A 27,157-nucleotide genomic window follows, 5' to 3' on the forward strand; every position below is an offset into this window, starting at 1 on the left:
CCCTGCCCCATGCGTGCGTGCACACACACAGAGATGACATACACATATACCCATAAAACACAAATCAAAACACTTTTTTAATGTCCTAGGAGAGGGCTGCGGAGATGGCCCAGTTGACACGGCAGTCGCCACACAAGCATGAGGACCTGAGTTCAGGTCCCCAGTACCCGTGTAAAAAGCCAGACACAGCAGCGCCGTCCGTAGTCTCAGAACTGGGAAGCTGACACAGCCCATACCTTGAGCATAAAGGCTAATTAGCATATCAGTGATTCCAGGTGTGGGGCTAGAGAGCCAGTCTCAAAAACTAAGTCAGAGAGTGACGGGGGAAGACAGCCGACCCCATCCCGGCCCTTCACCGGTACACATGTGTATGCATATAAACACCACATCCTCAGAGACGTCCCAGTTTTCTCCCTCCAGGTCCCCATGTGACACCCCCACACACACAGACACATCCTGAAATCAGGCTGTCACCAGGTCTCCCTCACCAACTCTGGTCTGGATCAAAGCAGGTGCCCAAGAAATGGCTGCTGGATAGACGGTGGGTATCTCTGGAAAAGGGGAGGAACCATTTGTGCAATGTGGCTTGGGGGATCACTGTCTTGCTTAGGTTGAGATGGGAGAGAGAAATGGGGTGCAGGTGAGGACAATGGGCTGTGCCTGCTCTGGATTACGTCATGGTGTACAGCGTGGAGGCTTCAGCCTGGTTTTGCTCTGGATTATTGTGTTTTACAAAGCAGCGGTTTGCTGTGAGTTACTCCATGTTGAGTGCAGGTGCCAAGACAGAAGGACTCCGCCTTGTTTATCTAAGCAAACAGCTGCCGTCTGCCAGGACACCAGGAGCCACAAACTGATAAATGGTTTATCTATGCCAATAAGCAACGCCTGTGAGCACATCACATCACCAGAAACACCAGTCACGTGGGCTTGTCCATGCACCGGATGTCACCCCACACGAGGACTGTCAAGGAACACCACAAGACTGCCATGTGGTGCAGCCCGTCACTCAGTCACCTCCCAGGAAAATAACCTCCTAAGCAGAGACTCTGTCTCATGATCTCTGTCCCTTGGCAGCTTCAGCTCAGGTGGGATGTATCCCTGAAGGTGACATGTGGGCCACAGGACCCTCTGCAGTCTGACGGCTGGAGTTGTCACCCAGATGGCTTTAATGGCCTTGTGTTCATGTTGTTTTATTTCTCATCTGGAGGGGCTCAGCTGTCTGAACCCCGAAGCTCCCCGGACCCCTCCCTGGCCATTCTGTAGCCTGGATATCATGACATGACATGTGACATGTGTGATGAGGGGTCTGAGAGTGTTTGATGTTAGTAATTACGGTGGCAATGGAATAAAAGACACTGTGGTTGCCCACGGTTACAACAACCGAGTGCATCAGCTACTCTCCTGGTTGCTATGAGCAAATACTTAACAAGATACCCCTGAAGAAAGGGAATCTCAGTCCAGTATGGTGGTGCATGCCTTTAATCCCAGCACTCGGGAGGCGGAGGCAAGTGGATCTCTGTGAGTTCGAGGCCAGTCTGGTCTACAAGAGCAAGTTCCAGGACAGCCAGGGCTACACAGAGAAATCCTGTTGGAAAAACAAAAAACAAAACAAAGCAACAGAAATCAGAAAGAGAAGAAAGAGGCGTGCTCTCAGCTCCCACTTAGAGGGTAAATTCCATCATAGCCAGGAAGGCACGGCAGTAGAAAGGCGAGGGATCTGTCGTGTGGCATCTGCGTGAGGAGGCTGAGGAGGGCAGTACTCACTTTCTCGTTCTTATTGAGTCTGGGACCCCAGTTCAGGGGACAGTAACATCTACATTCTGAGTGAGTCTTCTGAGTTTAACTATTGATCTAGCCCATAGACGTAGACGGTCTGACCCTGTAGACACAATCAGTCTGACCCTGTAGACGCAGACGGTCTGACGCATAGACGCAGACGGTCTGACCGCGTAGACGCAGATGATCTGACCCCATAGATGCAGATGATCTGACCCTGTAGACACAATCAGTCTGACCCTGTAGATGCAGACGGTCTGACCCCGTAGACGCAGACGATCTGACCCCTTAGACGCAGACGGTCTGACCCCTTAGACGCAGACGATCTGACCCCGTAGACACAGACGGTCTGTCCATACACTTGGCATAGTGTATGGATGACAAGAGCCCAGAGCTTGATGGGAAATCTCCACTAGGCAGAGCCACCCCTGTAGAATCTAGTTTATTGGGTGCCAGGAATAAAACTCAGGGTGTCATGGGTCCTAAGCAAGTGCTTACTGACTAAGCCACATGCCCAGTCCCCTTGCTGTGTGGTTTATGACATGTCTGTCACACAGCCCTCCTGTGTCCACACAGCCCATGAGGCAGGTGGGGCAAGCTTCACAAAAGGGCCAGCTGACTGGCAAAGCCTTGTGTTGGAGGGATGCCCAGAAGAGGGACTCAGGCTCCCTAAGGATATTGGACCTGGGCTAATGGTTCCACGGGATGTCCCTGGAGCCTAGGCCTCTGCCCTCATTGTTTCAGGGAAGAGCCAACTTCAGGACAGACTCAAATCCCTGCCCAAAAGTTTGCTTAAAACAACAAATTCTCAGAGGAGAGTTTAGCGGAGGCAGAGCGTGTGTGTCTGTAGATACCGTCCCCCAGACAAGCCTGGGGGTCCATCCAGATACAACTATATGACTCCCATAAACCACACAGGATTCTTCCTGTGACCCATTTATAAACTCCACCCAGAGTCAGACCTCTGGGCTGAGAAGAGCCTGGCTTCTCTCCCTCAGCTGGCTTGGTCTTACTTTGTGAATGGCATGATTCATGAGATCTCTGCTACTTTCTCTTTTTCCTGGTCTACTAGGGAACTCATCTCTAAATCTACCATACAGATAAACTCCATAACAGTCCCGCCTTCCTCTCTCCCTTTCTCCTTTGAGTTAATATGGGGAGGAAAAAAAAATCCCTAGATTAGTAGTTCTTGACCTGTGGGTTGCAACTCCTTTAAGGTCACATATCAGATATTTACAGAACGATTCAAACAGTAGCAAAATTACAGTTATAAAGTAGCAATTCAGTAATTTTATGGTGTGGTGGGGTCACTACAACATGAGGAGCTGTATTAAAGGGTCGCAGTGTTAGGGAGGTTGAGAACCACTGCCCTAGAGAGTGTGTTATGTGGGCATTCTCCAATTCTTTTTCCTATGATGGGAGTGTGAACCCACCAAGGCTATGAATGCTGAGTCTTCTGGGATGTGTGAAGGACTGAGAGGTGGAGGGGAGGAGCCCTGGGGGGCTGAAAGGCCTGACATTCATGGAAACCCCAGTTCAGGGAGTAGGTCCCAGCGGGAGCAGCAGGAAGGCCCAGAGGGATTAAGCCAAGGGATCCAGTCAGGAGGGTCGTTGAGGTTTTTGGGGACCTAGAATGCCAAGTCAGACTTGTGTTTCCTGATTTCCTGAGCATCAGCCATAAGTGTGCTACTATTCAATGTATGTCTCTAAACTTGAGCATTATTGAAGATTTTATAAATGAGAAGCCTGAGTGCTCATTTCAGCAGCATATAAACTAAAACTGGAGCAAAACAGAGAAGAGTTGCACGGCCCCTGCACAAGGATGACACGCAAGTTTGTGAAGCATTTCATTAAAAAAAAAAATAGAAGACTGAGACGTTGAGAGGAGCCATGTAGAACTCCAGCCATGTACCCAGTTCCTTGGCTTGGCCAATCCCCAATTGGAACACAAGGGCCAGGTCACAAAATCTCTTTGCTTCCCACTCAGGCACCTTCTCCATCCTGGGGGTTTTTAGAATTTTTTTTAATGTTTGTTCATTTTGTTGAGATAGGGTCTCATGTAGCTCAGACTAGCCTCAAACTCCCTATGTAGCTGAGGATGACCTTGAACTCCTGATCCTCCTACCTCTCTTTCTCCTGGTGCTGAGGTTACAGGTATACTCTGTTTATCCCGTGCTGGGGATTGAACCTAGGCCCTCAGGCATGCTAGGTGAGCATCTGACCCACATCTGAGGCTGTGCAGAAGGCTTTCAGGAGAGAAAAGACATAATTGGATTTCAGCGAGCCAGGGCCTGGGACACCAGAAGCTGCCGAAGTCTCCAAAGAGAGACAGCGGTGTCTGGGTCAAGGTGGTGGTGATGGAGAAGGGGAGGCCCTGTGACCAAGAGAAACTGGGAAGCGGGGAAGGTGAGCTGGAGGGTGACAGCTTCGAGTTTGAGGCCGAGAAAAGGGGAGACTGAAGATGCGGGCAAAGGGTCCCTTCAGCGCCATTTCTAGAGATGTGGAGGCCAAGAGCAGAGTGATCTGAGGTCACCGAACTGGTCACCTGCAGGGTGGCACTCTGGAACCTAAGCCCCTAAGGGCAGCATCCTCGTGCCTGCTCAGCTGGTGCCCAAGCCTGACCCAGCCCCGGCAAAGGTATCATTTAGCACCGTTCATACGGTCTCAGGGGCCTCAGGTGTCCCTCAGCAGAGAGCTGGGCCTGGGCTTTGGCTCTGTGCGAACAGGGTTGGCAGAGTCATGTGGCGGCTTGTGGCTCTCACCCCTTCCTGCCATTGCAACCACTGGCCCCAGGGGCCCCTGCACTCAGGGAATTGGTGGGTATGCAGCTTTCTCATAACACGGAGAGTCAGAGCGTCTGGGGCCATGCCCCAGGCACCAGCAAGCCTGCCCTGGCGGCAGTGGTACAGAAAGAAGTTGTAGGCTATCTGGAGGACCCCAACAAGAGTGGAGAGCACTCACCCACTGTCTGGAACTCTGGGTTCTAGGGTAGCACCCAGAAATAACAAGTTCCCTCTTAGATGACTGCCGAATGAATGAGTGAGCGAATGAATGAATGAACGAACGAACGAACGAACGAACGAACGAATGAATATTCTGGGTCTTGGCTCAGCTTCCTGTGATTTCTCCCATGTCACCTCGGGTAAGTCATCGCTTCCTTCAAGCTTAGACTAACCTGACTAGAAAATGAGCCCAGAGGCCATGATCCTCTGATGGCGACAGAGAATCTTTCAGAGCAAAGGTGGCATAGCAGAAGCAGGTGGGACTGTCCCTGCAGTTCCCTGGGGTCCTGGAAGGGGAGGTGGTAAGAGGAACGGGAAGGGGTCTGGAGCTAGGGGCTCTACAGGTGCCCCTCCCTGCAGGCTGCCCTGGGCAAGCACAGTGTGTGTGGGGGGTCCTGGGCCTGGAAGAGCCACAGCTGGGGTTGGCAGTCCCCAGGCAGCCTCAGGATCCCTCAGATTTGTCCCAAGACCTGGACTGGCCGTTCCTATGTCTTGCTGGTTGCCAGGGCTCCCCTGGCCCAGGTGCCTAACCTCACAGACATTCAGGGACCTCCCCAAACAGACTTAACCCTATCCTTACCCAGAGCCCACACCATGATGCAGTGTATCGGGGTTTTGTTCTCAGGGAACAGCAACTGTGGTCAGCCTAGGCAGGCTGTGTCCCTGGGCCACAGTAGCCACCCAGCCCTGTCACCTCACCTCTGACCGCTCCTCTCTGACCACCTGAAAGGTGTTTTGGGTGAGAATTCTGATCTAGTTCCACACATGGGGAGCTGGGGCCCTAGAGGGGGCAGGAATCATAGTCTCTGAACTCAGCCGCACCCTAGGACTTACTAAGAGTATGTGTGTGTATATGTGTGTGTATGTGTATGTATGTGTGTGTTTATGTGCATATGTGTGTATGCATATGTGTGTATGTGTAAGTGTCTGTGGTATTGTTTTTCCGTCTTATTCCCAATTCATTTGTATAGCCCAGCCTCCCTCGAACAACCACCTCATATAATGCTCCCCACCCCTTTTGTTCCTCATCCTCCTTGCTCATTGCCTGGCTGTCACTATGTGTACAGCTCCATGCTGTCTGAGCCCCACGAGGACAGGATCTTGTCGGTGTGCTACCTGTTGTATCCCGGCACAAAGAAAAATGATTGGCTTCCACAAAGCTAGTGAAGCGGTGGGACACGGATGTCAGAGCCCAGCCCTAGACACCTGCCCAGCTGCCATATCCCCAGCTTGTGCGTGGGGCATGCTGGAAGAATCTCTCAGTCCCACAGTCTCAGGACAGCTGTCCCCAGCATAGCATTGTCTTTTCAGCTGCCCCAGCCAGGGCAGGAACTGTGGGCTGAATATTTCATTGGTGGAGGAAGTGGTGAACTCACCCAGCTTCCACCCCCGCTGCTCCTAGGTCTGACCCATCAAACTTGGAGGCTCAAGTTCAAAGAGACCACAACCTGGACGTGTAGGATGTGACTTTGTGGGTTGTGGGTAGGGCAGGGGCCTGGGCAGGTCATGGTGTCTCCCAGGTAAGGAAGAGAGGTAAGGAAGGTTCAGAGTCCCCAGAGGGGGCTGGAGAGGAGATGTGTAGGATTCCTCCAACGAGAGAATAAAGACAGTAATGCTATTTTCTAAAACAGTGCAAATAACTGTTCACATAGTTCACAAAGCCTGTTTGAGCAACATGGGAAAGTACACAGAAGGAGCCAAGGACCTAATGCTCCCCTGGCAGGGACCTGTGGATGCTCAGGAGCCCGGGTAGAGGTGAGGAGGTCCATGTGCAGAAAACCGGTGTTGGAAGTGCGTCTTAGCTTTGGCCTCGGTTCCTACCCCTGTAAAATAGAGGTGTATCTTACGATACCCCTGCCCATTCCTCCACAGCCCTCCTTATCTCCCTTCTTTTCCCTCAAGCCTGAGAGTGACCTCTTGGAGAGAAGCCAAGTCCTACTGGCCCCTGCCCTCCCCACACTGGCTAAGAGCACAGCCAGGCCATGGGTCTTCAGGCTTGATAGGAACTTGTCACCTGGAATTGTTGGGAATGTTGGAGGAGCGAATATGTGGAAGAGTCTTACAAACTGTCTGGCGCAGGGTGAGGTTGGGTCTGTGATTACTAGTATGGCAGACCTCATTGCCAACAGCACTGCCATTGTCCCCATCATGTCATTACCATGGTCTTCTTGCGGATCGCTTCTTATAATCAGCTTCCTCCTCCTGTGTCTCTTCTCTTCCATCCATTTGTCTATCCATCGCCCATCTGTCCACTCATTCCTTTGTTCATCTATCCACCAGTCTATCCATCAATCCCTCCTTTCATCCATCCAGACTTCCTCAATGAAAGCCTGTGTACTTTGGGGGAGCTCACTTGACATTCCTTACTCTGTTTCATGGAAATGGGTATGTTTCTACCGCTAGATAGGTTTAGACAAAATGACTGGGGTCCTGGTTCTTCTGGTTTGGGGAAAAAGTGGTGGAGAGATCACTTCTGAAGAGCTGCTTTTCTGGATTCTGTATCTGGGGAGAAAACTGAGGCTTAGCCTTGATGTCTATAGGTAAAATGAAGTTGTTGTTATTGTTGTTTTCAAGACAGGGTTTCTCTGTGTAGCTCTGGCTGTCCTGAAACTCACTCTGTAGATCAGGTTGGCCTCAAATTCAGATATTTGCCTGACTCTGCCTCCTAAGTGCTGGAATTAGAGGCATGTGCCACCACCACCCAGCTAAACAGATCCCAAGTGCCACGTAAAACTGGATATCACGGGGCTGGAGAGATGGCTCAGTGGTTAAGAGCATTGCCTGCTCTTCCAAAGGTCCTGAGTTCAATTCCCAGCAACCACATGGTGGCTCACAACCATCTGTAATGAGGTCTGGTGCCCTTTTCTGGCCTGCAGACATACACACAGACAGAATATTGTATACATAATAAATAGTATTAGAAAAAAAACTGGGTATCACTACAGTGAATGCCGGCAATGGCAGCAGGAGGATCAAGAGTTCAAGGTCATCCTGAGCTGTGTGGTGAGTTTGAGGCTGGCCTTCCAGCAAGAAAGGAGAGAAGAAAAACAAAGTCAAGTTAGAAAGCCATTTCAATTGTCTCTGTGTCTGTGCTTGTGCCTGTCTCTCATACACACAGTTACACATACATGATCAGAAGAACATACGTGAAAATTAACAAACGCGTTCTGTGTAACTTTTATTTTCTTGACGTTTCCCCATAGGTCGTCTTCACCTTTAAGGCAGTAAATTTCCTTGAATAAGAAAACAATATTGGGGATGGTGCATCAACAGGTTTGTGTAGACCATAGTCATGTGACACCGCCTCTGGTCCTAGCTTTGCTTATGGGAAGGCTGCGTAAGATCCTGAGAAAACCTCCATCCTCCACGATCACATGGGGATAATTCAGACCCGCCTTACGGGGCCACTGTGGGAACGAAGTCATGGAAGTGAAGCCAGGGATGGTGGCTAACACTTTGAGGCCCTGGTCAAGTCCCCACCCCTGTGGCTGGTCAAAGGTGCTCACCATTGCCTGAATTCCGGGCACCAGGTCATCGCCTCACCGTGTGGTGTGTAGGTCAGGTGGAACTGGGGGCAGGCATCTCTGCCACCCACTAGCAATGTTCTAGAGACCCGAGCAGCCACCAGCACGTCTTTTAGCCCAGGATATCTCTCTCCCACTGCCCTGACCTCTCACCCCATAGGTTCCATGTTACAGAGGCTGTTAGACACATGGGCCAAACGAAGTCATGTAGAGCTTACTTAAGTGACCCTGTCCCCTCAGTGGCTCTGAGTGCCACAGCTGGGATTAGAACCATCCAATGCTCATTCACTGAGCTGACCCTGAAGACTGGCTTGCCACACATAGGAGGCAGGATCTACAAATTGCTTAGCTGGTGCCTCGCATGGAGCCCTCAGAAAGGCTAACACAGTGTGGGTTCAGGCATGAGAGCCTAAGAATGAGATGACTAGACCCCCTGAATTTCCTGGTGGCAGCTGAACCCGGCTGTTCCCAGGGCCCCTTTCCTTCCCACCCCACAGAGAGCTTCAGACACCTCCCTCCCAGCCTTCTAGATTGACAGCCCATGACTTAGGTGACTGGGCGTGGTGCCAGGAGGTGGGGACCAGGCTCGGGCAGGCTCCCCAGGTTGCAGGGTGAAATTAAAAGGGAGGAGAGAGCACCAACCCATTAGAACGCACGCTCCTGCCCGGCAGCCAGGTGTCCCCAAGAAGAGCTGGGGAGCCGGGGAGGCAGCCGGGGCTTGTGGCTGCTGGGCACCTGAGCTAGCCCAAACAGAAGGCTGGGAGCTGGGCACAGGATGGCCCCACAGAGAGCTGTGCAGTTATCTCTGAAGAAGCCCACTCACGCCGTGTGTGTGGTAGGTGTGGAGACGCTGGTGAATGTCTACAGGTAAGAGCTGGGGTACACTCCTGTGCTTTGGTGGGGGATCCCCAGGCCAAAGAATATGCAGGAGGGTGTAGGCAGGATGATGTTTCGACACCAGAGAAGGTGGAACTGGCTCCAGAGCTTGGGAGGGAAGGGAACAGGGTCTACCCAGGTGCTCTGGGGTCAGGACACTGGCTCCAGTCCCTGGATGAGGGTAGTAGCCTCAGAAGATTACTCTGCGTCTTGGGACCAAGCTCTGTCTGGGTTCTACATGCCAGTCTTTAAGTGGAGTTTCAGAAGGAGCTGGGGCTCTAAGCCAGGGAAGAGGGTTGGGTCCCCCTCCCTCCCTCCCTCCCCCCTCCCTCCCTCCGTGTCTTGCCAATTTTCCACCTCTCTGTGGTTAGGGGTGTGCATGTGACATCTTGACCCTTGGAGGCCAGCCAGGGACAACCAGAGTAACTAGGATTAAGAGGGAGTGGCCAAGGGATAACTCAATGACTTAATTTAAGAAATGATCCTGAAGCACCGCCTGGGACTTGGGCTGGCAAGAGATGAAGGTGGTGACGATGATGGCTGTCGAAGTGGCCTTGATGGCAGTTCTGATAGTGGCAATAGAGACATTTGAATAGGACAGCCATGTCATCGGTTTCCCCACTGACCCAAGTCTTTCCTGTCCTGGCTCTGTTTAGACAGGGATGCAGGGACCCAGTACAGCCTCAGCTCTTTGTCTGGCTGCCAGGGAAGGTGGTTGTGGTGATGCCTGGGACCTCTGGAGCTCTAGGTGCCTTCCAAAGGGTGCTGAGGGCTGGGAGTTCCCAGTACACCATCTGAATTCAGATCACCGTTGGGACTCAGTCCCTGGGCTTGCCCAGCCAGGCGGGTGAAGCAATTCAGTTACCTGAATTCCACTGATGCTTTGTCTAACTGTCCCCCTCTCTAGTAGTGGTGTGGAAGCCAGGTGACAGGAATGCGGAGGGATAAGCAGGAACTTGTGACTATCTGCTGCTGGGGACCAGAGCTCCAGCTGGTCTCGTCAGATCTATATGCCTAGGGGGATCATATCTACTCCTGTCTGTTTAGCATAGGATTCTAGATTTCATGAATAGAGTCCACTGAGTGGAGCTGGGGGAGGGAGAGGGAAAGGAAAGAGACACAGATAGAGAACGTCTTTGGCATTTCCTGGGACCTTACGCATGCTGGGCAAGTGCTCTACTTCAGAGCCAGCCCCCAGTGAATTTTTAGCGATGGCATGGGAGGGACATCTGTCTCCTGCAGCCTGCAGTTTAGCTGACACTCAACTGAGACTAGCCTTCCTGTACTGCATCTGGCCATCCTGATTTGACATTGTTGCCAGGGAAGGAGAGCCCATGGGTCCCCCTTACTTGATCCCAGGCCCCTGCTCTCACCTAGGGACAAGGTTGTTTCTAGAAGGTTCTTTCAAACCTCAGGCTTGTGTTACTCTACTAAGGCACTTGGCAGGGAGCCAGGTCTGCCTTCGTCACCAGATTATCTCTACCGTGTGTGCCAAACTCGGATTGGGTGCGCTGGACCCTCTGAAACTCAGCATGGAGAATGTGTGATCAGCTAGCGCATCCTGGTCCTGTTGGTCCCTGGCTGTGCAACCTTGGGCATGCCACTGCACTTCCTGTGAGCCTGCCTCTGCCCCTGAGAGTCAATGGGAACCCCATCATAGCTTGGGGGTAACTGAGACGTGCATATGGAGAACCCTTTCCTTTGCAGGTGCCTGGCAGGCTGTGCTGACTGCGGGCACCCCCACGTCTGTTCTTCCTATGGCTCCTCAGAGGTGAGAGGGGACAAAGTAGGATATGTGGTGGGAACACCAAGCCCTTAGCATCCTTCAGGATGACAGACCCAGATAAGAGCAGAGGAAGCCGTCTTGGCTGTGGAGTCCCTTGGCTGGCTCTAGGAGGGACTGATGTGTCTGTCACTCTGCACCCCAAGTAGTGACCAGCATCACAGCTACCCAGAGTTTATGGGGTAGCATAGGAGTTAGCCCTGAGGAGGGCTCTCCTGCCCAGAAATCAGTGGCAGTGGGGAAAGGTGCCTTGGATGGGCAAGCCAGTGGGACTTCCAGAAGCCTGAGGCTCCCCCAGGGGCTGAGTGGGAGTCGGGTCACACTTGATGATGAATGATGAATTTGGGGCTCCCCCACCCCTTTGCTTGGTGACTAGCTCCAGCTGAGGCCTAGAACTGGTCTTGCTTGCTGATAAGCCAGGGAAAGGCCCCCCAAGTGGTTGGTGTGTCAGTCCCTGAGCTGCCCAGAGTGTGAGCCTCCAGGTGACAGCGCTTAAGGTGACATCAGAGGAAGTGATTCATTCCCCAGGGGCCGCATGGCCTGGCTATTTGGAAAAATGTTCGGATGTGTGGTTAATTGTGTACTAAGGGGTAACCAGATTCAGCAGGTGCTGTAGACCCCCCTCATTGGGCTATCTCAGCACCATTGCCCCAATTTCCTCATGGATTATCTCAGCATTTGAGGCCTATGCCCCAGCAGGCTGTGACTCCCATTCCCAATAGGCCACGTCAGCACCGACCTCACTCCAATGGGCAGCTTCAACATTCTCTCCTACCTTTCAGCAAAGCCGAATAGGGTTTCCGGTCCTATAGCTCTGGGGTTTGGGATGCAGGAGTATGGAGCCACGGGGAGGACCATGTCTGAGCATCTCCTAGGCCTCCTGAATTCCAAACCAGCAATGCCCTGCAGTGTGTCTGGCTGGCTGTGTCCAGTGCCATGTAGATCAGTGCTCTCAGAACTCACCGGGCATGGGCAAGCTGGGCCGGGCCGCCAGGGAAGTAATTATAGGATTGATGGGATCCTAATTCAAGGGACTGACAGGCTGTAGGCGCCACTGGGACCAGGCAGGGCTCTCTCTCTCACTGCTCCAGCCTGTCCTTGTACCTACAGAAGGAGGGGTGCCCTTATTTGGAGGTCACATCCAAATGCTTACGTTGTTCCTGGACTATGAGGCCACAGAGAGGAGGCCCTATTCTGGTTTCATGGTGGCCTAAGTGCCATCAGTTGTGGGACAGTGAGTGGACAGTGGGCATCTACACAGTGCTGGCATCAGGCAGGATGAGGGGACACACTTGTCCTTCCACCACTCGGGAGGCTGCGGCAGGAGGACTGCGGGTCCAAGCACAGCCTGGGCCACTAAGTGAGACCTTGTCTCAAAAGGGAAAAGAGACCTGGTGTGTAGCTTCGTGGTAGAGTGCTTGCCTAGTGTGCAGGAGCACCTGGGTCGAATCCTCAACTGTCAAAACAGAAAACCTGGTACTGGTATTGGTCTCAGAGGTCCGTTCCCTCAGTTCCACAGACACAGCTCCTCAGAACCAGCTGCCACCTACCGTGCTGAGCTGGCTGGGGATCCATCCCTCCGGCACCCTCAGACGGTGCTGAGCTGGCTGGGGATCCATCCCTCCAGCACCCTCAGACGGTGCTGAGCTGACTGGGGATCCATCCCTCCAGCACCCTCAGACGGTGCTGAGCTGGCTGAGGATCCATCCCTCCAGCACCCTCAGACCTCTTCTTTCTGGCATTTGGATCCTGGTGTATGACTTGTTCCTTGGGTCCTCCTCCTGGGTTCTTAGCAGCTTCACATTCAAGCCCTGGTTCTGCTTTCTCGTCCCTGGACCCGGGCGGGGTCAGGGTCTCTTGGGGCTGGGGGTCAGGGTGACGGGCCAGGCCGTGGCCAGCCAGGTCCAGTGCTTGCTGTCCTGAGCAGTGTGGACCTGGAGGGGGTTGACTGCCTAGGTGTGGATGCCTCCCTATCCTCAGGATGAATTCATTTGATGAGTGTGCCCCCCCTTCACTGTGGCCCTGCCTCCCAGGATGTGTGGAATGGGGACATGCCAAGCTGGATAAGGACCCTAGACATCTGGAGAGGGCAGGATGGAATCCAGCCACAAGTGGGAAAGGCCAGGATTCCAAAGCACCCAGGCCTGGGGCTGGCACTGAGAAAGCTGGATCTTGTGGACAGGGGCACAAACCTGGCCTCCGTGTCTGGGCCTCCACGTGTACTCTGGGCCCCAGAGTAGGACCCCAGTCATTCTCTGTTAGAGTTCAAGGCCACTTGTAGCCCTACTAGCAAGTGCTTCCAACAAGCGCTTGGGGCCAGACATCTGACCAAACCTGGCCTAGGTCTTGAGCATAGAGTTGTTTAGGCTGGACAGAAGATAGGTCACGACTTCCCAAGGGCAGTAGGCATGCTGTGAGTCAGGTGGGCCACCAAGGCTCTGGACATGGGTGAGTGTGGGCCCAATCTCAGTCTTAGTGAGGAGAGAGGAGGGCTAGATCTCCCTTCCCCCACCCGGCCAATACTAACCTGGGTGCACTATATAGGAAGAAGCGCCCAGAGGTGGCCAATTGGGTGGCTTCTCAGAACAGAATAGCAGAGGGGTCGTACTGGTCCTTGCAGGCTGTGTGACCTTGGGCCTGTCACTTAACCCCTCTGAGCTTGCTTTCTCTCAGGCTAGCTAGGTGGGGGTGACGTCACCTATTGTGTGCCATACAGCCGGCATCCCTCGTCCTCCCACTGTACTAGTGAGGAATTTCATCACCCACAGGCTTCAGATCTGCTTTGACGAGAGGAACATGACTCATTGCACTGACTCCCAATCAGGGCCCTTTCTCTCAGGGTACTTTGGTCCAGGCTCTAGTCTTCCTCTGCTCCGAAGAATAAGAGTGACAGCTGCCACCTGGGCCCCTGTTCCCACTGTGGGGAGACCTGCCTGTCTCCGGCCTTCCTCCTGGGCTGGCTAGGCAGCCAGCACTGAGCAATGGCAGGGCGTAGCAAGGTGTTCCTGAGCTTCCGATCGCTATCTCTGGGAAGGAGAGGTCACAGACACACCCAATATGGTGTACACCTTAAGGAAATGTGTCCGCATGGTGCTGGCCCAGCCATGACCCTTCATGACTCCTGCCGACTGCAGACGGCTAAAGGAGGACTGAGGGGAAAGCCAAGGTTGGCTGGTGCCCCCTCCACCTGGCTGAAGAGCCCCCTGCTATCTCCCCTGCCACCCCCCTGCCCCATCACTCAGCACACACTCTCACCTGCTCTGCTGAGCTCTGGGGCATTGAGTCCACCTGACTTGTGCTTGCTGAGGGAAACTCACTGAGAGACAGTGTGCGGGATGTTTGTTCTTGTTCCTGAACGTGCATTGCGTGGCGTGTGTGGTGTGGTGTATGTGTGCTCTGTATGTGTGCTGTGTGCATGTCGGGAGGGCATGTGTGTGTGGTGAGGTGTGGTGTGTGTGCATGTGATATGTGTGTGTGTGCTGTGTGTTGTGGTGTGTGTGCTGTGTGTGTGCTGTGTGTGTTGTGTGCGTATATGTGGTATGTGTGTACATGCATGCACACGTGTGTGTGTGTTGGTGTTCCTGTATGTGCATGTGCGGGTGGAGGTCAGAGGATAATCTTGGATGTATTTCCTCAAGAGCCATCCACCCTGGCTTCTTTCAGACAGGGACCTGGGACTTGCCTATTAGAATACACTCTCTGGAAAGTAATCTCCAGTGAGATTCCTATGGAGTCTTCCTGGGTGCATGAGCCACCACACCCAGGTTTTTATTTTTATTTTAATTCTTATGGCTGTTTTATCTGTTGGTGTGTGTGTGTGTGTGTGTGTGTGCATACACCACATGCATGCAGTGCCCAAGGAGGTCAGAAGATGGCATCAGATCCCTTGGAACTAGAGTTACAGGCAATTGTGAGCTGTCTAGTGGGTGCAGGGAATTGAACCTGGGTCCTCTGCAAGAGCAGTAAGCACTCCTAACCACTGGCCCATTGCTCCAGCCCACACCCAGGTTTTTTAATTTGGATTTTGGGCTTTGAATTCAGGTCCTTATACTTGCAAGTAATTACCAATGGAGCTGTTTCCCCAGTCTCTGGTTTTATTTGCTTATTTATTTTAAGATAGGTCTTGCTAGATGATCCAGGTCGGCCTTGAACTCCTGTTCCTTCTGCCTCTGCCTCCTGTGTGCTGGCATCTTAGATATCAATCACTGCTGTAGACGCTAGTTTGTGTGGTGGTCCAACTGATCTGGCTCCTTGGTCTGCTGAGAGTGAAGGGGTCACTGCAGCATTCTCATCCATGGGTCCCTTCTCTCTTCCCGTGCGGTGCCCACTCCTCAAGCCTCTCAGACCCCGCGTCTCTCTTCCTGTGTGGTACCCACTCCTCACGCCTCTCAGACCCCATGTCTCTCTTCCTGTGTGGTACCCACTCCTCACGCCTCTCAGACCCCATGTCTCTCTTCCTGTGTGGTACCCACTCCTCACGCCTCTCAGACCCCATGTCTCTCTTCCTGTGTGGTACCCACTCCTCACGCCTCTCAGACCAGACCCTGTTCATAGCAGCCGTGGCTGTGGCTGCTAGGAGTGCTTCCCACAATATTCTTATTAACTCCTATAGAAAGCTTGCAAGGCAGAAATCACTATGATCTCCACTTTGCAAAGAGACTAAGACAGAGAGATTGAGAGACTTTCTGAATTCAACTGCTGGGGCTGGGATTTGAACCCAGGTCTGCCTGATTCTATAAGCTCTACCTCAGGGGAGCCTGATCTCTGAAAATGTGCCATGCTGCAAGGTCTGTATAAGGGGTGTGGGGGGAGGGCAGGGCAGGGCAATGCACATGCTCTGGGATCTCTGCAGTAAACCGTATGTGACTACTCAGGGCTTCCTCTCTGCTCTGCACACCCAGGCATCACCCCTGTTCTGCAGGCTGGGGATGGAGTCAGAGAGAACAGGGACCACGGTGCCTCTTCTGGGTGCCATTCTTCACTGCATCCCACAGTGCCCACATCATACAGTACAAGGGTATTCAGATTGAGCCAAAAGCAGATGAAACAGAAGCACTAGTGGCTCTCAGGGCAGAGACTTTGGGGACCAGATCAGCCTGGGGGACCGCCAGTTGTGTGGCAGGGTCTGACCCGCCACCCTTCCTCAGCTCCCAGTCACCTGGACCTGTGACCTTCCCTGTTTCTGTCTATGAGACAGCATGCACCCCCTGCTTCTGCTGGGCCACCACCCAGCCCAGGCCTCTCATAAGCCCTGCTTACCCAGCTCCAGCCCAGTTGCTGGCAATGCCCCAGTTGTGTGTGTGTGTGTGGGGGGTGGCACAGAGGTCTCGTTCCTCATCCTTTTCCTGAGACCAGGCAGCAAGCTTCCTAGCCTGGAGCGACATGTGGCCCGAAAGGTAGACTTCTGGAGCCTGGCATGGGAAGCGCTCAGACTGTGGCCTGCTGGGGTGCGGCCTGGCCAAGATGAGCCTCCCTGGGACCCCAGGCAGCATATAAAGTGTGTGCTCGCTGTTCTCAGAACCAGAAAGTCACAGGCACCATGCTCTGGCCTAGCTAACCTTGAGAGGATTAGGTAGTTAGGAGGGGACAGAAACAGGATGGTGACTTTCCTGCTTCGTCACCCAGGCTCCCTCACAAAGAAAGCCTCCAAGAGGAGCTTGGATGAGAGTTTGCCATTTCCATGTTCTTCCCACGACCTCCCATGTGATCTCCCCTCAGCAGGACATGCCCAGGTCACATGCTCCTTATGATATCAGCCCACGTGAGAGATGGGGGATAAGTGTGTGGCTCGCTGCTGTATGACCTGAGAAAAGTTATCTCAGCTCTCTGAGACAATGTTGTCATCTCTTAAACAGAGAAAGAAACGCCCACCTGAGAGGGTTATGGGGAAGCAAAGAGGTCAAGAGTATGACAAACTAAGCTAAATGAGGTGCTCGGAGCCCGCCCCCTCCGCAACTCCAGCAGTCCAGGCTGATGGCCCCAGCAGGCAGGCAGGTATACCTTGACTGAGAGAGTGGGCAGACTGGGGAAGGCTGGGACTCAGCGTCATCTTGCTCTCCCTCTTGCTGCTGCTCTCTAAGGACTCTCTAGGTTCTGATGGCCTCTCCCGTGGCTGGTTTGGGTGGCCCTCCTCCTGGCACCAGGCAGGAGACCCTACAGGACAAAACAGGCTGGCACCCCTACTCTCCAGCATACGGGCAGACCTGAAGACAGGTCCAAGTATTGTAGGCTGCCAAGGAAGAGGGGGGCAGTGGTGCTAAGCCAGGGCAGGTGGCACAGACCAAGAAGAGTGACGGTGGCAGCCACCAAACATAGCACAGCTTTTTACAGCATCGCCAGAATCCTCACCAGACCACGGGGTGGCTCTGTAAATGTGCCCATTTTATGGGGGAGAAAAACCAAGGTGGAGTGGGTCAGGGAGGTCACACTCTGTGGAGGCCTTGGGAGACTTCTCAGGCTGACGATGGGCACGGAGATGAAGATGGTGGCTTGGGTTGGAGAACAACAGTGGAAGTGATCATAGCCCCTGTTCTAACTTGTTTCTGTTGCTGTGATGTAGACAGTGATTAAAGAAACATGGGGAGGAAAGGGTTTATTTGCCACGGCCTAGCAAAAGGAACTGTTCTCTAACCACTGGGGAGAGTGTGAGGAACCACCTCCAGCTGCCAGCCAAGGTCACAGTCCCTCACTGCGGGAAGGCACGGCAGGAACTCATGGCAGGAACCTGCAGGCAGGAGCTGGTGCAGCCCTGGAGGAGTGCTGCTTACTGGATCTCTCTCCATGACTTGCTCAGTCTGCATTTTTAAAGTACCCAGGACCACCAGCCCAGGGATGGCATTGCCCGCAGTAGTCTAGCCCCCTCATCAGTCATTAGTCAAGAGAACGCCCCACACACTTGCCTGCAAGACAATCTCATGTGGGCGTTTTCTGAATTCTTCCCAAATAACCATCGTTTGTGCAAAGTTGACAAAAACCAACCAATACAGCCCCTTTGGCTCCTCCCCATTACGTTTGAGATGGGCTTTCACTATGTAACCCCAGCTGGCCTGGAGCTGGCTATGTAGACCAGGCTGGCCTTAAACTCACAGAGATCCTCCTGCCTCTGCCTCTCCAGTGCTGGGATTAGGGGAATGCACCATGCCAGTCCTGCCCCTTCATTTTAGAGAGGAGGCTTCGTTTGACTGTGAGTCTGGAGGCTTACCAGAACTTCACACTTTTGGGAGCTTCCCAGCAAGATACCCCGCAGAGGCAGCATGGGAGGCATCGGGTGGCATGGTAATGTATACCAGAAGCGGATCCAACTGTGGATTTCCTGGGCTTACCCCAGCTCCCACACACGCCTGTCCCTTAACTCATGGCCCACCCACATGACCCGTAGTGCCAGCCCAATGCCTGAGGCTCTAGGAGGAGTAGGGCCAGGATGCCAAGGGGATGAGAAGCTGAGGACGCACAGCACCCTCCTGGCAAAACCCGCCCCTCTTGGGCACCACAAGAAATAGCCATGACTCCACTGCCACCCTGGGACCTTGCAGGGTACCTGCTACTGACATAGACAGGGTGAGGGTGGCCAAAGTCTTGAAGGCAGCAGAATCGGGCTGGACAGGCTCCTCCATGCCCCAGGGAAGGGCTCTGCAGGCTTGCTCTGCCTATAGTTGCCTTTCAAGGGAAGTCACAACTGGTCCCTACCTGTGAGGGTGGCCAGACCTCAGATTGACTTCAAGTCCCCATGCAGCCTATCGTTTGACACAGCGGGGAGTGTGGCAGGAGACAGGCAGGCATGGTGCCAGAGCAGTAGCTGAGAGCTTCCATTTGCTCCACTAGCAGAAGACAGGAGAGAGAGAGAGAGAGAGAGAGAGAGAGAGAGAGAGAGAGAGAGAGAGAGAGCGAGCTAACTGGCAATGGCCTGGATTTTTGAAACCTCCAAGCCCACCCCACGGTGATTCACCTCCTCCAAGGCCACACCTCCTAATACTTCCACCAACTGGGGATCAAGCATTCAAATATCCGACCCAATGGGGTCATTCAAACCACTGCACTTTCCAGCACTGACTCTGAGGTTGCTGACCGAGGGAGGAGATGCTGGGTACACACACACCTGCATTTCACACACATCTCAAGCCACAATCAGGTCACCCATCAGATTCAATGGCAATAGCATTATTGATGAGATAAGGATCAGTCTGGGACAGATGCTACTGCCTTGTCCAATTGTGGTATGAGCTGCTCCCATGGCCAGCTACAGCGAGAAGGGGGTTCTACAGACTTTATTCCATGCTTGCCAATAAGGAGTAACATACAGTGTAGCAACTGTAGGATATACCTTGTTTATGTTAATAGGTCTTTTTTTTTTTTTTTTTGGTTTTTTGAGACAGGGTTTCTCTGTGGTTTTGGAGCCTGTCCTGGAACTAGCTCTGTAGACCAGGCTGGTCTCGAACTCACAGAGATCCGCCTGCCTCTGCCTCCTGAGTGCTGGGATTAAAGGCGTGCGCCACCACTGCCCGGCTGTTAATAGGTCTTATAATAAACATTGTTAAACCTGGGGCTGGAGATGAGACAGCAAAGGACGCATCGGTGAGGCTAAACGGAGGGAAAGCGAGCAGAGACTGGGGCCTTGCAGCCAGTTAGGGACAAGTTTCAAGCAAGAGGAGAAAGGGTTCTGGGTCTGGGGTTGGAGTGACGCTGGTGGCCTGGGTAGGGAGGAAGGCTGAGGGGTGTTCCACAGACCGTGGGTACCCGACAGCCTGGTGACAGTGGAGGGAGCAATGACCATCAAAATGGAAGGCGTTTGGAGTGTACGTGAGCTGGATATGAGGGAGAAGGGAAGGGGGTGGAAATGACACCCCTGGCGCAAGCCAGGGACAGGCTTGGGTGGGGTTAAGAGACAGGTGTGATAAGTACAGGTGATGGGCAGGTGCCCTGCCCTGGGGAGAAGGGGAAGGTGGCAATAGTTGAGAGAGAGAGAGAGAGAGAGAGAGAGAGAGAGAGAGAGAGATCAACAGTCAGGCAGTGTCGAGGTCATTTTCAAGGTCAGCAGCCCCAGATCCAGAAGATCCCTTGTCTCCAGCACAGTTCAGGAACTGAGTGAAGAACTGGCCTTGGCAGTTAAGCCAGGCAGTTGGCAGAGAGAAAGCTCGGCCAAAAATGTCCCAGGACCAAAGCTTCAAAGGCAGAGAGGGTCAGGTCAGGGGACTGCGGCCTGGTGTAGGGGTGTCAGGATTCAGCAGTGGTCTCATGGGTACTGACAGGGCAATTCACAGCGGGTTGGTCCTTAGTAATGACCGTGTGTGGGGCCTGCCACAGAGATGCCTGAGGCCGGATGGAGGCAGCTGCATTGGAAGCCTGGGGTCAGGAGCTGGTGCCATTGCCAAATAAAACCGGGGGAAGGCAGACTGCAGAGTGCTGGGAGCTGGTACCCTCTAGGGGCAGGGGCAGAGGGACAGCCAGCAGGGAGGGAGGGAGGGAGGGGGCTTTGTGCAAGCTGGTGACTAAACAATTCACTTCAAGGGCTGGAGGATCCGGAAGTCAAGGCCACCCTTAGTTATATAGAGCTCAAGGCCAGTCTGGGATGACAGGGAGGAGCAAGGATCAGCTGGGGCCCCAAGCTGTGTGGGTAGAATGGCCATAATCACGGGGATAAGGCTGCAGGAGGACTTGGCCACTGCGGTGGTCAACGGGACTCTAAATCAAATGCTCATGACACCTGGAAGAAGTGGAGGGGATGGGACATGTGCAGTTTCCATGGCAATGGGAGTGCAGAGGGAAGGAGGATCTGACTGTGGGTCAGGGGTGGCCTGTGCTCTGGGGACCCCTCCCCTCTGCTTCTGCCTCATCGGTGAGGTTGTGGGGAGCCCTAGGGTGTGACCAGAGGAATTGTGGCCATCATCACGCTTGTCAATGAAGACAGTTACTTGGCAGGGACAGGGTGACTAAGAAGAGGCTGTGGGAGGGTTTTTCCCGGAGGTGTATATGGATGAATTCTCAGAAGGATGTGAGAAAAGCCTCCCACCCTGTCTCTGTAGTCAGGGGGACCTCTGTAAGTGTACTTGTCTTCAGTGACTTCATCAGCTATGAGGCACTAAGGTAGACCGCCCTGAGCACTGGAGAGTTGGGGAGAGAGACATGGGTGTGTGTCCCCCTCTTCTGATGCTCCTCAGGGCACGGCTCCTCAGGGAAGAGGGCTTTGTGGGGCCCGAGACCAGGCTAGAGCCTGACAGAGATAGGCAGCTTGTATCGTCAGTCAAAAGACCCTACTGACTTGACCCTGGGTGCACAGTAGCCTGTGTCCACCCCACAACTGTGGCTGCAGAAGGACCTCAAGCAGGTGGTCCAGCAGCTGAGAGGCCCAGCAGACTGATGGATCCCTGTGTCTCCAGGGCCAAGACCTTTGGCGCTTCAGTTGGGTACCCGGTGTCAGGTGGACAGGGAGAGGCTGCTGTAAGGTGGGGCCCATGTCAGTGGGTACCGTCACCCTGCTCCAGTGCAGACGGGCCTTAGGGAACCCCGAGGTTGGCAGGAAGTGGAAATCCATCTCTCCCTCCCACGTGTCTGCTGAGTGTCCACGCACTCTCTGAGGATCCAGCGGCAAGCGAGGCAAACTGGCTGCCCTCTGGAACTATGCTGGCAGGACAGCTAGACAGCGACACCCACTGTCGGTAAAGCAGAGAAGGGCAGGTACGCAGGGGATGCAGCCTTAGCTAGAGGGGTGAGGGAGGGGTTTCTTAGTGTTTCCTCTCGTTGCTGTAATAAAGCAACACAGTGAAATCAGCTGAAAGGAGGAAGGGCTTAACCTGGTCCACCGTTCAAGTGCACCCACCACAGTGGGGAGTCAGGCAGCCAGAGCCGGAAGTAGCTGGTCACGTATGCAGAGTCAGAAGGGAGCCCTGAGAGCAGCCATGCTTCTGCTCAGCCCTCCCTCTGCCCTTGTACAGTCTGGGATCCCCAGCCCAGGAAATGGCCCCACCCATAATTGAGATGGGTATTCCCACACCAATTAACAAATTATGTTTAAACTCTCTGTGTGTGCACTATGTGAGTGGAGGTCAGAGAGAGCTGGTTCTTTCATTCTGCCGTCAGGGCCTTGGGATTGAACTCAGATTAGTAGGCTTGGTGGCAAACCCATCTCACCTGCTGACCCATCTCACTAGCCTGTTTGCATCAATTAATGTAATCAAGACAATCCCTCAGAGGCATGCACTAAGGTCCAGACTCCTGGGTCATTTTTTTTTAAATTATTTATTTGGTTTTTTGAGACAGGGTTTCTCTGTAGCTTTGGAGTCTGTCCTGGAACTAGCTCTTGTAGACCAGGTTGGCCTCGAACTCACAGAGATCCACCTGCCTCTGCCTTCTGAGTGCTGGGGTTAAAGGCATGCATCACCAACGCCCTCCTAGATCTTTCTTGATGCTCTCAATTAACCTTAACCGTCTGTGGAGGGTAGCTGAAAAGGGGGCGTTTAAACAGAGCCCTAAAGTCTGAGGGTGTGAGCCTTGTGGATGCTGGGGGCAGGCTTTCAGCTACAAGGAGGTTCTGAGGCAGGAAGGCTTGGCATCTTCATAAGCAGAAGGGAGGACCATGTGGTTAGAGCAGAGAGACTTGGAGGCAGGGGCCCCCAGTCCCACTGGTAAGGGGTCCTCTGAGCTGACATTCCAGTCTCGGCCTCACATGGCCACACTCTGAGCCCCTGCCACTCCCCCTCTTTCCTTAGTGATGTGCCCAAGGGTGCCAACACCTTCGGGGTGTCTGGGAGCTCTGAGGTGAAGATCTACATGGTCTATGATCCCGCACGGGTGGCGGAGCCCACAGGCAGGGCCCACTGGCCCCTGGACGCCAACGTGGATGTGGTGGTAGTGGCGGACAAAGTCAGTAAGGACTTAAATGACCTCAAGGTAAGCATAACTCAGGCTAGCTTATATCCCATTCTGTGTCATCTTGGAAACACCCTACAGAAACCCAGGCCTCATGCACCCCAACATTACACAGCACACGGGAACAACCTGGTCACCCCTCAGATCCACACGAAGACCCAGACCCATAGTCCACCTCATCCACCCCGACATCACATAGCACTCGGGAACAACCTGGTCACCCCTCAGATCCACACAGTTCTGTTACTCCCTCCAGTTGCCCACAAACATCTGTGCTCCCCCAGCAGGAGTCCGTGGCTTCACTCATATGAACTCACACAGGACCCCAGCACGCCCAGTCAAACTTCCACGTGCACCCAGAAAGCCACCTCTGGGCTGACCCCTCCCCTCTGGCCCTAGTGTCTCCCACATACGATGTTCCCTCAACTCCTGGCCCAGTGCTTTCTCTGGATGGGTCCAAGTAGGACCTGTGTGTGGCTCTGCCCACGGTGGCCTGTGGCAACCCTCCCTGGACAGAATCCTGCCACGTGAGTCAAGTGGGATAGGGATGAGAGTCTGAACTTTGGCAAAATCCTGACATTTGCTGTGTTCATGGGACCAGAGTGGTCATTCCCTCAGTACGGAGACTGAACGATGCCAAGGGAGGTCAAACTGCCTAGGCCAACAGGGACAGTGGCCCCTCTGTCTGTCCCTCTCATATCCAGAAGGTCTTGGAGCTACCATATACTCTTTGTTTCCCTGCTCCTTTCTCCTCAAATTGTTTGGCACCCTGGAACAGCACCCCAGGTCGTAACTGCCAAAGAGCTTTGCCTTTGCCTCAAAACAGAGTTGTAGGTGTGGCCCCCATGTCCCCTGCCTAGACCACTCTCAGGACTGATTTAAAACAGAGTTGTAGGTGTGGCCCCCATGTCCCCTGCTTTGACTTCTCAGGATTAACTTCCTTCCACAGGTGAAGGTGTCTTACTTCGAGTCGCCAGAGGCTCGCGCCCTGGGTCACAGCGTGCTCTACCTCACTGGTGTTGGTGAGTCCTGCTTCTGCCTGGCTGTGGACATGGTAGCTATTGGAGCGTGGTGAAGGTGAGGTGGAGCCAGCCGCCTCTCCCCCCTGCCTCCTGGGAACACCAAACTTCTCCAGGACCACAGGGATGGAGACCCAGCCACGCTTAGGACAATAGTCTAGAAATGTTATCGCTACCCGCTTGAGCCACAGCGGCTTCCTCATGGGAGTCCCACACGTCTCTGGACCCCTGAAACCCAACCTAGAACCACAAAGAGCCACGTCCTCTTCCATCCAGAGTCCATGGCAGCCTCCCCTGAAGACAACAGACCCTGACCATGGGTCCCCAGTGACTATAGTTAAGGACGCCCTGTGTGTGGTATAGAAACCCAGGGTCATAGTCACCCAACACACATGGCCAAGCCAGTGACTTGTGTCCCTCCAACACCAGATCCACCAGTGCCATTCTAGACAGAGCCCCAGGGCCAGCACGTGGGCTCCCAGATCTCGAGTCTCCAGAGTTGGGCTCCTCATAGCTCGGGTGGGAGTCAAGATGGCTGGGCCTGCCATCACAGGTGACCTGTCTGACCTTTGCAGATGTGTCCCTTGATGCTGACACAGGCCGCACAGGCAAGGTGAAGAAAGGCTCCGGTGACAAGGTGAGACGCTGGGTACCCCGAGAGTGTGGAGCTGGAGCTCACAGACAGACCTGGGTGATGCTGGCACCAGAAGGGTCTGCACCGTTCATGGGAGGATGGCCAAATTGGCTCAAGTGAGCAGTAGCTTAGGCCATGACAGACATGCTGTGTGGCTCTTGGGAAAACACTTACCCTTTCTGGTCTGTCTTATTCTGCTTGCTGCAGTTTCTACTCAGGGGTTTTGTGGGAACCCCTCAACATGACAGGTGTTTCACAAAAGGCTATTGAGTAACTGGATTACCTCTTTCCGGTAGAGGGGGCTGTGGCATTCAGCTACAGCTAGGCCATGAAGAATGAAGGAGGGTGGCGTTGTCCCATGGGAAGCATGTAGTCCACATGGGGCAGGAGGTACAGTTTGTAGGGAAAGATCCAGAGAGTTGGCCTGGATCTCGAGGCACTGTGGACAAGATGGGGCAGGATGCCCGAACGAAAGGCTGTGTGTTCACCCTGCACAAGGTCGTTTCAGGGGGTTGTAGGCAGGGGCTCCAATGAAAACCATGGCATGGACCCTGGCACAGGGTGGCGTCTACTCAGAGGGGTGGGCAAGAGTGTCATGGGTGCCATGGAAGCCAGCAATGGGCCTGTGCCATCCCAGAGACCTGGGTTTAAAGATTAACTGTGTAACCTAAGGGTTTCCTCCCTAGAGTTTCTCTTTACTTTCCTGCCAAATGGAGAAAACTTATCAGGTATTGGGGACAGTAGTGACCCCAGAGTCAGGCAGCTTGGTCCTCGGCCTGGAAGGCCCTGCAAGGCCCTTACAAATGTTAGGTCCAGGAGAATGCTGGAATGGGAGAGACTTCTTCATGGAGTCAAGATGAGGTGACTTCTGTCTTAATGTGGCCATTTCTGTATGTGGTGACGTCACCCTGCTCCTCTGATGTGAGTGCTGGGCAAAGCCATGTGGTGACGTCACCCTGCTCTTTCGATGTGGGTGCTGGGCAGAGCCATGTGGTGACGTCACCCTGCTCCTCCACTGTGGGTGCTGGGCAGAGCCTCTGCATATGGCTACACAGGTTGTGTGAGCCTTACTAAAGTTCTGCTTCCCGTGTCCACAGTCCCTCTTTAAATCTTGGAACAAACCCAGAATATGAAAGTTTCTGGGTTAACCACTGAGCTAACCCAAGACTTCCTGTGTGCCACAGAAAACCTGGCGCTGGGGCTCCGGGGGCTCTGGGGCCATCCTGTTGGTGAACTGTGACAGAGACGTCCGTGGGTCCAGGGAGGACCTGCATGCCAGCCATTTGAGGTCGCTGGAGGGTGAGTGACAGCAGACGTGGGAGGTGAGGAGGGAGGGAAAGAGGGGATCTTGTGTACCAGGCTTTCTTTTGGGCCACCAAGCATCTCCCAAACCAAGCCGCAGAGGCTAGCTAGCTCATATAACTTAACCTGTTTCTCCTCTGTTTTTTGCCTTGGGGCTTTTTACCTTTCTTTCCTTTTGTATATCTTACTTTCTTACTTTCACTGCTTCTCGTATCTAGCTGGCAGCTGCCTGGCTTCTGGCCCCAGGCATATTCTCTCTCTCTTTCTCTCTCTCTCTCTCTCCCTCTCTCTCTCTCTCTTTCTCTCTCTCTCCATCCCTCCCTCTTTCCCCCCACTCCCATCCTCTCCTTCTTCTCCCTAGGTTTCTCCTCCTACTTATTCTCTCTGCCCGCTGGCCCCGCTTATCCATCTCCTGCCTAGCTATTGGCTATTCAGCTTGTTATTAGACCAGTCAGGTACCTTTGGCAGTCCAGGTGAAACAAATACAGCACATCTTTACATAATCAAACACACATCTCTACATGGTTAAACAAATACAGCATAAACAACTGTAACAGACCTTCACACAGAGTAATATTCTGCAGCATAAACAAATGTAACATAGCTTTGTCTAGTCAAAATAATATTCCACAACAGTCTTGGGTGGGGGCGTTTGTCTCAGAAGTCACTCTCCCAGACCTGCAGGACATGTCCCCAATGGTGCTGAGCTGCGGTGGCCCCGATGAACTCTTTGAAAGCCACAAGCTGGTCTTGAAGGTGTCTTTGCCCGATTCCAGGAGGCTGAGGGTCTTCTGTGCCCGAGGTGAGTGGTGGTGGTTTGTCTCATCCCCGTCCTCCTTCCCTGGCTCTCTGCCTCTGTCACCTTTTTGTAACTCATTGTGGTTTGTGTGACTCCTCCCCGGGGCACAGTATGGCAGCCAAGGATGGGGCCCAATTGCCGGTCCCATTGCACAGAGGGAGAAACTGAAGCCCAGACACACAAAGTCACAGCCGCACAGTCAGGTGGGGTGGAGTGAGAGTTCCAAGCCCTGCTTCTTGGGCACCTAGGCCCCTCCCTGACCCCATGTGATTTGCTGGCTCCTCTAGGCAGTAGGCCAGCACCAAACTCTTGCTGTCTGGGGGCCCCACCCAAGCAGTCAAGGAGAGGCAAGGAACCTTGGAGGCTAGGGCCTGGCTTCAAATCCTGGCTGAATTGCTAGATTCTTTTAATCAGAATCTGTGGCTTTAGGGGACTGGGGTGCAATCTAGTGGTGATGTATTTAATCACCCCAATAAAAATCCAACCGCAGCAGAAACCACTCCCGTCTTTTGTCTCCACAAATGAGATTCGTCTATTATGTGGTATGCACGCGCGCTTCATTGCTTCTGTGGGTGGAGAA

At 53.5% G+C, this 27,157-nt stretch overlaps 1 protein-coding gene and 1 non-coding gene across 2 annotated transcripts in view; both read left to right on the plus strand.

The window, feature by feature from the left end:
- The first annotated feature begins 3,526 nt into the window (after positions 1–3,526).
- On the plus strand, positions 3,527–3,633 carry LOC130884555 (U6 spliceosomal RNA). The gene has a single exon (XR_009058076.1). It is a non-coding gene; the product is annotated as a U6 spliceosomal RNA (small nuclear RNA).
- Positions 3,634–9,077: 5,444 nt separating this feature from the next.
- Positions 9,078–27,157, plus strand: part of Padi1 (peptidyl arginine deiminase 1) — a 33,256-nt gene continuing 15,176 nt past the window's right edge. The window contains exons 1-6 of the mRNA XM_057784706.1: positions 9,078–9,169; positions 22,664–22,844; positions 23,773–23,845; positions 24,418–24,479; positions 25,661–25,775; positions 26,455–26,580. Of these exons, the coding sequence (XP_057640689.1) occupies positions 9,078–9,169; positions 22,664–22,844; positions 23,773–23,845; positions 24,418–24,479; positions 25,661–25,775; positions 26,455–26,580 (649 nt within the window). The remainder of the gene's footprint in view (positions 9,170–22,663; positions 22,845–23,772; positions 23,846–24,417; positions 24,480–25,660; positions 25,776–26,454; positions 26,581–27,157) is intronic.

The sequence above is a fragment of the Chionomys nivalis genome, chromosome 11 (genome assembly GCF_950005125.1).
Source record: "Chionomys nivalis chromosome 11, mChiNiv1.1, whole genome shotgun sequence".
NCBI lineage: Eukaryota > Metazoa > Chordata > Mammalia > Rodentia > Cricetidae > Chionomys > Chionomys nivalis.